General features: G+C 47.3%; 1 protein-coding gene across 1 annotated transcript in view; it reads left to right on the top strand.

The window, feature by feature from the left end:
* The window catches only part of GNAT3 (G protein subunit alpha transducin 3), a 35,724-nt gene extending 25,566 nt beyond the window's left edge, over positions 1 to 10,158 (top strand). Inside the window, exons 6-8 of the mRNA XM_084811085.1 lie at positions 5,578 to 5,707; positions 5,990 to 6,143; positions 8,697 to 10,158. Of these exons, the coding sequence (XP_084667211.1) occupies positions 5,578 to 5,707; positions 5,990 to 6,143; positions 8,697 to 8,887 (475 nt within the window). The 3' untranslated portion in view covers positions 8,888 to 10,158. The remainder of the gene's footprint in view (positions 1 to 5,577; positions 5,708 to 5,989; positions 6,144 to 8,696) is intronic.
* The last annotated feature ends 2,480 nt before the right edge of the window (positions 10,159 to 12,638 follow it).

Below are 12,638 nucleotides of genomic sequence, written 5' to 3'. Positions count from 1 at the left end.
GGGATTTTCCTGTTGCCTCGGCAGGCGATTCTGTCGAAGCCCTGGCTGATCTCTGGAATGGAGAAATGACCAGGGCCGTGGACACAATCGCTCCTGAGCGTCCTCTCTCACAAAGTGGAACCACACCAGCACCCTGGTTTTCTAGGGAGCTGGCAGTGATGAAACGAGTGAGAAGACAACTGGAGGGTCCTTGGCAGAAAACTCGGGAGTGAATCCGATCAAACACAGGCTAGAGCCTATTTGGAGGCCTACTCTGTGGCAATATGGGCAGCAAAGAAAATATTTTTTTCTGCTACTATTGCATCTGCAGAGAGCCATTCAGTGGAGCTGTTTTGAGTGGATAGGGGTCTTTTACATGCTAATCCACAAGAGGATAATTTAAACCCCTTGACAGCCCGCTGTGAACAATTTGCTCAGCTCTTTGCAGACAAAATTGCTCCGATCTGCTCTGATTTGGACGCTATAGTTGCTACAGACCCAGTGGATGTAACTTTGGCCCCTGGTTGTCCAATGTTGTTGGATACTTTTCAATTTGTACAGCCTGAGGATGTGGACAGGATCCTTGGGGAGGTGTTCTAGATCCTTGCCCTTCCTGGCTCATAAAAGCAGCCAGAGGTGGACTGGCTGAGTGGGTAAGGAGGGTGGTTAATGCCTCCCTTAGGCAAGGCAGAGTTCCAGACTGCCTGAAGGAGGCGGTGGTGAAACCTTTGTTAAAAAAAAAGCCCTCCCTGAACCCCACCATATTGGACAATTATCAACCAATCACCAATATTCCATTTCTGGGTAGGGTCCAACGTGTCCGGCCCCCTGAAGAAGTTTCGGGAAGAAATTCTCTGCACCCCCCCACCCCCTGCACCCCCCGCGGGACGGGACTTACCTTTCCCGAATGTCCCTCCCGGCGGCGGGTCCCAGCGGCGGTTCGTTGGGTCTTCGTCAGGGGCGGGGGCGGCAGCCGATCTTTCGACCGGCTGCCGCCGCCGCCATTCCAATAAAACTAAAAAAAAACCAACGCCCCCGTGATAGGCTATGTGACGATTAACGTAGCCTATCACGGCTAGATTTGCAAAGTCAGCCGTGATAGGGTACGTAAAGCGTCACGTAGCCTATCACGGGTGACTTTAAAAAAAAAAAAGCGCGTACGGATAATGGCGGCCCCCATAGGGAGCCACCATTCGCGTTCCTTATTTGGTCACTGTAGTCTATGTAAAGATTTACGTAGACTACAGCGACCAAATAAGGAACGCGAATGGCGGCTCCCTATGGGGGCCGCCATTTGCGTACGCGTTTGTTTTTTTTTTTTTAAAGTCACCCGTGATAGGCGACGTCATGATTTACGTAGCCTATCACGGCTGACTTTGCAGATCTAGCCATGATAGGATACGTTAATCGTCACGTAGCCTATCACGGGGGCGTTTGTTTTTTTTTAAACTTTTAATTTTGCGGCCGGGCGAGGCAAGGCGCCTCCTCCCTGGCCTGAATTTCGGCCGGGCAAGGCGGGAAGCCTCCTCCCCGGCCTGAATTTCGGCCGGGCGAGGCGGGAAGCCTCCTCCCCGGCCTGAATTTCGTCCGGGCGAGGCGGGAAGCCTCCCCCCTGCCCTGAACTTCACCGTGAAAACCTGCGAGACCAGGTAAGTGGGTTTCGTGCACCCCTATTTCTGGGCAAGATATTGGAGCGCATCCATTTCAATCTGGCTTCAGACCCGGTTATGGGACAGAAACAGCTTTGGTAGCCTTGGTGGATGACCTATGCCGGGAACTAGACAGGGGGAGTGTGTCCCTGTTGGTTCTGCTGGAACTCTCAGTGCCTTTCAATACCATCATCCATGGTATCCTTCTGGGCTGCCTCACTGGGATGGGACTTGGACGCACTGTTTTACAGTGGCTCCATTCCTTCTTGGAGGGGCGGACCCAGAAGGTGGTGCTGGGGGACACCTGTTCGACTCCCTGGCCATTGGCTTGTGAAGCCCCTCAGAGTTCTCTTTTGTCCCCCATGCTATTTAACATACGCATGAAACCACTGGGAGAGGTTGTCCGGAATTTTGGGGTCTGGTTTCACCAGTACGCTGATGACACCCAACTCTACTTTTCCTTTCCATCTAATTCCAAGGAAGCTGTTGGGGTGCTGAACCGGTGTCTGTCGGCAGTAATGGACTGGATGAGGGCAAACAAACTGAAGCTTAATCCAGACAAGACAGAGGTGCTCCTGGTCAGTCGAAAGGTAGATCAGGGAATAGGGATACAGCTTGTGCTGGATGGGGTTACACTCCCCCTGAGGACACAGGTTCGCAGCTTGGGTGTACTTCTGGATTCAGCCCTGAGCCTGCATGGCCAGGTTGCAGCGGTGGCCAGGAGTGCATTTGCACAGCTAAAGCGAGTGCGCCAGCTGCGCCCGTTCCTTGAGACGTCTGACTTGGCCACAGTGGCACATGCCTTAGTTACATCCCGTCTGGATTACTGTAGCACGCTCTGCGTGGGGCTGCCTCAGAAGAGTGTTCAGAAACTTCAGCTGGTTCAAAGAGCTGCAGCCAGACTGCTGACTGGGGCTGGTTACAGGGAGCATACAACTCCCCTGTTAAAACTAGGGATGTACGAAAGTCCCTTACCTTTGACGAAATTTGATTCACGGTGGGGGGGAGGCGCTCCGTCCCTCCCCCTGAAATTCTGGCCAGGGGGGGAGGCGTCCTGTCCCTCCCCCCCGAAATTCTGGCTGGGGGGGAGGTGCCCCGTCCCTCCCCCCTGAAATTCTGGCCGAGGGTGAGGCGCCCCGTCCCTCCCACCGTGAATCCTGCCGGCCGGGTCTGCAAATGGCGGCGGCTGTAGCTGCCACCGTTTGCGTCCCTGCAGTCAGCCATGATAGGCTACGTAAAGATTTACGTAGCCTATCACTTTTTGTTTGTTTGTTTAACTTGGAAATGGCAGTGGTGGCAGCCGGTCGGAAGACCGGCTGCCGCAGCCGCCGCCACCGAACCGCTGCTGAACCGCCGCTGGAGCCTCTGCTGCCAGGGAGATTCGCCCAAGGTAAGTCCCGTCCCGGGGGGGGGGCGGGGGGAACACCGTTTCGCCACCAATTTGGGGGGAATTTCGCCACAAATCTCGAGGAGGCCGAATGCCAGCGCATTCGGCCTCCTCGAGATTTGTGGCGAAATTCTCTGACATCCCTAGTTAAAACAGCTTCACTGGCTCCCAGTCTGTTTCCAGGCACAATTCAATGTGCTGGTCATGTCCTATAAAGCCCTATATGGCTCGGGTCCAGGTTATCTGAAAGACCATATTCTCCCTTATGAGCCTACTCGTGCCCTGTGATCTTCTCGCCATCCCGCCATCATCACAGACACGCCTTTTGGGAACGCAGGAGAGGGCCTTCTCGGCGACTGCCCCAAGGCTCTGGAACTTCCTTCCGAGAGAGGCAAGAGTGGCACCCTCCTTGATATGTTTTAGTAGGCATGCAAAAACTTTTTTGTTCCAGCAGGCCTTCGGGGATAACTAGTCTGGACCTGTGAAAATGTGACGTATAGATATTATTTTTGCTGTTCTGGTTGTCTTTTAATGTTTTAATATTTTTACAATTTTAATATTGATGATTTAATTATATTTTTAACTTTTGTACAGTTGTATTTATATTTCTATTAATAAATTTTAGTTGTAGAAGTTTTAACACTGTAAGGCCACCTTGAGTCCCAGTATTGGGGAAAAGGCGGGATATAAATATAATAATAATAATAATAATGAAGAGGGACTGAAAGAACTGGCCATGTTTAGCCTTGAGAAGAGAAGACTGAGGGGAGATAGGATAGCACTCTTCAAGTACTTGAAAGGTTGTCACAGAGAGGAAGGCCATGGTCTCTTCTCGATCATCCCAGAATGCAGGACATGGAATAATGGGCTCAGGTTATGGGATGCCAGATTCTGGCTGAACATCAGGAAAAACATCCTGACTGTTAGAGCAATATGACAATAAAACCAATTACCTAGGGAGGTGGTGGGCTCTCCCACACTGGAGGCATTCAAGATGAAGCTGGACAGCCACCTGTCAGGGATGCTCTGACTTGGATTCCTGCATTGAGCAGGGGGTTCGATGGTCTTATAGGCCCCTTCCGACCCCACTATTCTATGATTCCATGATTCTATCCAAGGTCCTGAACCTATTTGGGAGATAGTGTTTAGAACCTTGGATAGCTTATTTAAAGTTCTGGCTGGTTCTAAGTAAAACCCAGAACTGATCCAAAGCCCCACCAAAATCAGAGCCACCAGGCTCCACTGCATATACTTGTGAGCAGATTAATCCTTGAAAGGCAGCCTCCTCTGAATGGGGCCTGCTCGCCCATTGTGTCCATCATCTCATGTCTTGCTCCATCTCCCGTTCCTCAGAAGCATGTTTGGTTGGGACACAGGACAGGGCCTTTTCAGTTTCAGCTCCCAGAGTTTGAAACTCACTCCTGTCACTTAACCCCATGCCCTATGGGTTTTCGGTGGGTGGCAAAAAGTTGTTGTTGTTGTTTTAATGCCATCATGCATTTTATCTGCCCTGAATGTCTTTTTCTACTCTTTGGCTGTATTTAAACTGTCTCTATTTTAATGCACTCTGATTTTAATTCATTCTGTCTTTTTTAGGATTGTATGCTGCCTTGGAGGGTCTTTTGGGGTCAAAAAGTCCCCTAAATAAATTATTTTATAAATAAATACACCCTAATTCACATGCTTCTGTGGATGATGAGGCACATTTTGAATGGTTAATTTTTCACCATATGTTATCACACTCACGGTGCAATACTATACATGTCTACTCAGACAATTAGTCTACTGAATTCAATGGGGCTTACTCCCAGGTACATGGGTATAAGTTTGCAGCCTTAGACTGCAATCCTATGCACACAGTTACCTGGGAGTAAGCCCCACTGAATACAGTGGGATATGGCTGGGATCTAGCCAGACTGGTATAAAAATATAAGTTTTCCCTTTTGCCTTCCCTGCAGTATCTTTGGCTCTGGTTTATGCATCCACTGACCTAAGGAACATTGACATGGAAAACATGCCCTCCATCTTTAGATTTGGATACAACCACTCATTATGTAATGACATGTGTGGTGTAGTGGTTAGAGTGTTGTACTGGGACTCAGGAGATTCAGGTTCTAGTCCCTGCTTGGCCATGAAGTGACTTTGGGCCAGTCACTAGCTCTTAACCTAACCTACCTCACAGGGTTGTTGTGAGGATAAAATGCAGAGGAGAAGACCATGTAAGCTGCCTTGGGTTCCTTGCAAGAGGGGAAAAGATGAGTTAGAAATATAATAATAAAAACAATAATAAATATTGCATTGTAAATGTCCTGGCCCTGACAGGTCCAAGGCCACACCTGTATTACATAATGCCCTCCTATCTGTGCTGTGCTAGCCAATGGCCATGTAGAGCCATGTGGCCCTGAATTCTCACCAGATCAACAGTTTTTCCATGAGCAAAGAGGGGGCAAAACACAGCATATGATGGGAGCAGCTGTGAAAAATTGGCACCAAATTATTTTGAATGAAACAGATTTTTTTGAGGGGGGGGAACAGATGTTCATCATTTCTCTCTTTTCCTAGGATGTTTGATGTGGGAGGACAAAGATCCGAGAGGAAAAAATGGATCCACTGCTTTGAAGGAGTTACCTGCATCATATTCTGTGCCGCCCTTAGTGCCTATGACATGGTCCTGGTGGAAGATGAAGAAGTGGTGAGTCAGAACAGCAAACGAGAAAAGGAGAGGGGGGAGGGGGGGAGAGACGGGGGAGTGGGGGGGGAGAGAGAGAGAGAGGGGCTTGCTATGTTTGAAAAAGATTTAATGTAGCTTCGGATGGTTTATTAAGAGCATTATTCATATTCCCTTCTCTAACAACTTTGGAAAGGTCAATCTAAAGAATTTCTGCTGCCTTGATAGGAAAAGTACTTCAGACTTCAGAGCCAAAAGTGACAGATGGTGATGGCATCTAATAGTCACCCTTTCCCATTTTAACAGAACAGAATGCATGAAAGCCTCCACCTGTTCAACAGCATCTGTAACCACAAGTACTTTGCTACCACTTCTATCGTACTGTTTCTAAATAAGAAAGATCTATTCCAAGAAAAAATAACGAAAGTTCACCTCAGCGTCTGCTTTCCAGAATATGAAGGTCAGTGCTGGTTCCAGTTTTTTTTTTGGGGGGGGGGGTCCTTGGGCAAGACACCCTCTCTCTCAGAGAGTCCACCTTGTCATTGCCATTGTCACCAGTTGCTCTTTATTTTATTTTATTTTATTTTTTATTGCATTTCTATACCGCCCCATGGCCAAAGCTCTCTGCTCCTCTTTCACGACATTGTTGCTACTGCTTGCTTGGCAGGCAGCGAGCCAGGGACCAAGGAGGCCGTGACATCTCCTGCGCCTCTTTCTTGCTGCCACCGCCACCATGGTCTTGTTTCCACTAGGGTTGGCGGAGAATTTCTCCCCGAAACTTCGGGGGGCCGAGCGCCAACGTGTTCGGCCCCCCAAAGAAGTTTCAGGGAGAAATTCTCTGCACCCCCCCCGCACCCCGCACCCCCCCCCCCAGGACGGGACTTACCTTTCCCGAATGTCCCTCCCGGCGGCGGGTCCCGGCGGCGGTTCGTCGGGTCTTCGTCAGGGGCGGGGGCGGCAGCCAATCTTTCGACCGGCTGCCGCCGCCGCCATTCCAATAAAAGTAAAAAAAAAAACTCCCCCGTGATAGGCTACGTGACGATTAACGTAGCCTATCACGGCTAGATTTGCAAAGTCAGCCATGATAGGCTACGTAAATCATCACGTAGCCTATCACGGGTGACTTTGCAGATCTAGCCGTGATAGGCTACGTTAATCATCACATAGCCTTATCACGGGGGCGTTTTGTTTGTTTTTTTACTATTTATTTCGCGGCCGGGTGAGGCGGGAAGCCTCCCCCCCGGCCTGAATTTCGGCCGGGCAAGGCGGGAAGCCTCCCCCTCCCCCAGACTGAACTTCGCGGGGAGAGCAGCGAAGCGCCTCCCCCCCACCGCTAAAAGCTGCGAGACCAGGTAAGTGGCTTTCGTGCACTCCTAGTTTCCACAAGATGTAGTGATGGCCACCAATTTGGATGGCTTTAAAAGGGGACTGGACAAATTCATGGAGGAGAAGGCTATCAGTGGCTACTGGTCCAGATAGCTCTATGCTGCCTCCAGTATCAGGGGCAGTATGCTTATATACACCAATTGCTGGGGAACATGGGTAGGAGGGTGCTGTTGCATTCATGTCCTGGGTTTCCCGTGGGCAGCTGGTTGGCCACTCTGTGAACAGAATGCTGGACTAGATGGACCCTTGGTCTGATCCAGCATGGCTCTTCTTATGTTCTTATATGCTTATGTTCAGAGTGAGAGGCACATGAACAGGCAGGCTGCAATGGGGAAGATGGGGGGCAAATCCAGGGGACTTTTGTCAGTGGGGCCCTGCTGGGGTGTGGGGCCTCAGCAGGTGACCAGTCATGTCTACCTTTAATGAAGGTGGTAGATGTTTCACTTTTCCACTCTCTGTGGATTGTTTCACAGATTATTCAGTGCAACTCTGGGTCAGTCGCTGAGTTGGAGAATCCTGGCTCTCTGATGAGCATGACCGTATGATAGATGCCAACAAATAGTTGTCATAGGCAAATGTTAGTTTTCTTAGGTAGCTAGCTGCAACATTTAGGGATACTCATTTGCCCAGGTCATAAAGCTCCACTGTTTCCCAAACCAAGCACCGTTCCACTTCCCCCAAGTTTTTCTCTGGCTTAGATAACAATCCAAGCTGGAAATGGCCTTATCCTGCCTTCTTTTCCTCACTGGCCTGGACTGGCAGTGGGTAACAACTACAGCAACAGCTCCAACAGAGAAGATCTGAAGGCCTGAGAAGTTGCCTCAAACTTCAGCATCTTTCTATGCACCAGGACCCTGAAATGTCATTCACTTCATCTAGAAAACTGTATGTCTGAGGGTCCCTAGAACCTGGGATGATGACATTCCAGGTGCCAAGGAAGAAAGAAGGTGAATGGGTTCCTTCAGAAAGTGTGTCATGCATGAAGAGGGGTGGGAAGGAGAAGCAGAGTTATGTAATGATTTGTGATAAGTGAGGGAGTCACGATCAAGATGTGATATAGCACATTGGTTCACTAAATACACCATTACCTGGTGCCAGCAGAAATACAATTTATTTGATTTTTGATTGAAGGTAGGCAGGAGAAACAGGTTTATCCACCTCTCATTGGACACGAGACTGTGACCAACCTGGTGGGTCACAAGTTACACAGGCCTGCTCCAGGCATGGCCACACACTTCCATGGCAAGAAGGGGAGGGGGAGGAGAAGACAGATTGCAGAGGGATCGTTTTTGGAAAGTGAAAGAAATATTTCTTCATACTCATTGTCTCTGATTTTTCCATGTGAATAAAAAAAGCAACTGTAGACATTTAAGGGTGAAATCCTATGCATGTTTAGACAGAGAAAAGGCCTACAACTCCCAGCATTCCCCAGCCAGCTTTGCTGAGGAATGCTGGGAGTTGTAGGCCTTTTCTCTGTCTAAACATGCATAGGATTGCACCCTAAATGTGTTCATGCATGACATAACTTTTTTAAGGAGATTCTGAATTAGACAGATCATGGGAAGGACACGGTTTTAAAAGGTCTGACATACTAAATGGATAGTCCCTTTTGTCTCCCCCCAACTAGGATCAAACACCTTTGAAGATGCTGGGAATTACATCAAGAACCAGTTCTTAGACCTGAATGAAAGAAAAGAAGATAAGGAGATATACTCCCACATGACCTGTGCTACAGACACCCAGAATGTTAAGTTTGTGTTTGATGCCGTGACAGACATAATCATCAAGGAGAATCTGAAGGACTGTGGACTCTTCTAGTTCTTCACCCTTGCCTACTTCATTTCCCTATTTGCTCTCTCTCTCTCATTCTTATGTTCTCTCTCTCTCATTTGTTGGATGCTCCTCATTAAGGCTGCCAATGAATGTATGCACACTTTTTGGAGAGCCGCAGGGACCTCACTAGGACTTAATTCTGAGTACACATGCATAGGATTGAGCTGTTAAGGGGGAAAATGAGAAGTAGAAATTCTGTTCTGAAGATCAGGGCTTTGGGGCTAGCTAACAGGGCTGGCACCAGACATCGGTAGGCCCCCAGGCACAGTGCTGCTACTGGGCCCCCCACAGCCATCACCAAACTTCAGTGGGAGACCCCTTCCAGTCTTTCCCACTGCTGTTGCAGGCGGCGGAACTTTTGAATGGGAGCCAAATTGGCCCTTGGCTCTGACCCACCATGGCTGCCCATCATGTAAGATTACCCCAAATGTGCTGCTGGGAAATGCGTCCTAGAGTTGGCAAGACTGGGGATGGGAGCTTCTGAGCATTAGGCCTCGGGTCTCCTACATGATGTCCGTGGCCACCAGCATGCCCATAGACACCTCCCTTGGCACCCACCAGGCTCCCTGCCTCTCCTGGGTTTTATTGTATTTCTTAAGTTTTTTTAATTAACAGTTTTCTTAACTGGGAGGCTGGCATGGTACAAAGCAATGTGCTGCTCTCCAGCACCATCTTTATTTGGGTTCAAAAAAGTACTTTTCTGTTTTGGAGCTCAGCTCCCCACCTCTGCCTTGTACTTAAGTTCTTGGGCAAAATATTTTTCTTTGAGTCTCACCAGTTTGGCTTCTGGGAAAGGAATCTCTTGTGACCGGTCATGCCCACCATGGCAACCATTTTATGATTGGGTAAGCCCCCTGCCAACCATTTTGTGAGAGTACCCACAACACGCTCTTGATACTCCATATGTGCCCTAGGCCCTTGGCAGCTCCATGCCAACCTCTGATGCTGGGCCTACTAGCTAATATGTTTATGTAAAGTCACCGCTGAGCTCAGCCAAATTTAGTAAAGTACATACAAAGCAGGCACAACTGTAATTTTTCCTCTTCCTCCTCTTTTGGAATCTTAATCTTGAATTTATCCAAGATCAGGTCTTTTGACCTTGCTGAGAATTTTGGTTTGCTTATTCTCTATAGCAATCTTTCTTCTACCCCAACCCCAAAGTCTGAAATAACATGAATGGTATAAAATATCCACCCCAAACATTTCCATTGTCAAATTTGTTTACAATGCCATTAAGCTCTCTTTAAAATGTTGACAACAAATTTTGATTGTCATTATTTCATTGGCATTAATTAGCTGCTACTGCAAGCCTTATGATGGGGTGTGCTGAAGCAAAATGTATTCAGGGATCGATCCTGCCAAACAGAAGCAATTTTAAGTCCAATTGATTTCAGTGGGAGATTTCCCATCAAAATCTACTGGACTTCAATGTTGGCCCCATCATGTCCTAAATCCGTTTCTTGCAGATACTGGAAGGAAAATGACCCTGCTAACATTCTTGTCAGGTACTGTAAATGGCATTACAAGCACTTTGATAAAAACATACGTGATAGTATCAGTGGGATTAATAGAATAATGATCAATAAAGTACATTTTAGGGAACGCCTGTTGATTGCAACATTCTCCTCCGGACAAAAAACAACTGTTCTGTCCCACCCAGAAAGTCTAGCTGGCAAATCTTCTGCTAGCTTAATTTCTCTATTTAAAATGTAAGCTCTTGCATCTTTTAACAGAAAATCAAAGCCGCTTACATCAATAAAAATGTATGCAAATCCCATTACATCACTAAAAGCTTGTTTGGATAAACTATTTTTCATTTGCCTACAAAGGGGGCCATAGATAGGACTAGGCACGTGACAGAGAAAATACAGCTTCGTGCTCTTGTTGATTTTACATTAGATCAGTGACTGAAATATGAAGCAAGCAGGTTCATCTAGGGAGACGTATCACTAAGATGTGCAGCACCAAGACTGGTCTAGGACTCCAAAAAGTTAAACAGCCCCCTACATTGAGTTCAGAAGCTCATAGGAAGTCAGTGCAGTTGCTTAAAAGTCAGTGCAATTGTCCATCAAAAGACGAATTACTTCCTTCTGCACACTTTGCAGTTCCCAAACACTCTTCAACGGCGGACCCACGTAAAATATATTACAGTAGTCTTTCCTTGAGGTTCCAGCTGCATGGACAATGATAGCTAGGTCCTTGCCTTCTAGATAAGGTTGACACTGTAAGATGAGTCATAAACGGTTTAAAAAAACACTCTCTCTCTCAGCTATAGCTGTCATAGAATCATAGAATAGTAGGGTTGGAAGAAGGGGAATCCAGACTCACCTGGACCACTATAGGAGGGAAAATATCTTTGTTGAAGGGCTCTTTTCTTTCACAGGCTAAGGATTCTAGATATATTATAATTCCCTTCTTTTCTAGATTCTTGAGGTTGTTTGTCCCTGTCTGTGGTACCAGGAACACCAGACACTGGTTCAAGAATGCACTTGGTGCTCTAGAATCTATTGAGACCAAAAAATAGAACTGGTTGTCATCAGCATATAGATGACAACTCATTCTGAAACTTCAGAGTATCATTCCCAGCAACATCATACATATCAGGGTTGGGGCAACATGCCACCCAAGGGCTGCATCCAGCCCCTGTTGCCCACCAATGTGGCTACCACTGCCCTATTGTGCCTATTTTTTTTCTTTTTACCTGAAAAAGGTGAAAAAAGTCATGGATTGTGGTTTTCTAACTAAATCTGTCCATTCTAGGACTCCATAGCCATTTGCTGCCACATTTCGTCTGCAAACAGTGACTCCCCCCCCCCCCCGCTTTTTTTTTTTTAAGCAGTGGCGGGAGTGAAACTTGCAACAGGTTGGGGGAGAGGGGAAATTGGCCCCTGGATTGCCGGAAGTTGCCCACCCCTTATATACATATAAACAGCAACTGCTTCTATGATACCAGAGGTAGACGAGGCAAACTACAGAGTGGCCATCAACAGTTATGGAAAAATCCCTAAGGCAGTTTTCGAAACGTACTGGTCCATCCATCCTAGGGATAATGGAGAAATTTGAGATGGACTAAAATGAGCTCAGATTTCTAAGAATCTGACCTGCAGAATCTGCTGCGGAGAGACCCCCTCAGGCCGCACGGAGTCTGTGGACTTTTGGATGATTTTTTTACTTTCCCGAAATTTACATATATATATTCGTAGGAAAATACATATGTTTCTGCTGAGGAAACATTGAATGGAGTGGGGGACAATACACTAAACGTTACATACTGAGTTAAATTATATAAATACTTAGGCAAATACTTGCATAATTATTTGCGGATTTTTCTGCATGATGAAAAAAATCATCCACATCCATCTGTGGGCACCTGACCATCCGTGAAACACAGATGGAGCAGATTTTACACAGTCTGTACATCCCTAATCCATCCGTCTCTAAGAGGTGGACCATTCTGACTGTCTTTCAGCCTATGGAGGCACTGAGGAGACATCACCAGGTATGAACATGTTCATGACAACGATTCTATCATAACATCCTCCATGTTCAGGCTAGTAGAAAACAGTAAATCATACACTCAACTTGCTATGAAACTCAACTGGTAATGCAGGGGGGTGGCTCTGTAGGATTGTGGTAGCCACACATTCCTGAAGAGTTAGAGCAAATGAAGATACTTCAGCATAAATACTGAATTCCACCAACACTGTCCATCTGAGGAACTTCAACCACTGATCTG

Source organism: Heloderma suspectum, chromosome 7 (genome assembly GCF_057233095.1).
Source record: "Heloderma suspectum isolate Gila_16-S chromosome 7, 16-S_ref, whole genome shotgun sequence".
Classification (NCBI taxonomy): Eukaryota; Metazoa; Chordata; class Lepidosauria; order Squamata; family Helodermatidae; genus Heloderma; species Heloderma suspectum.
Note: the sequence above shows the minus strand (reverse complement) of the source record. Positions and strands in the feature narration are given on the sequence as shown.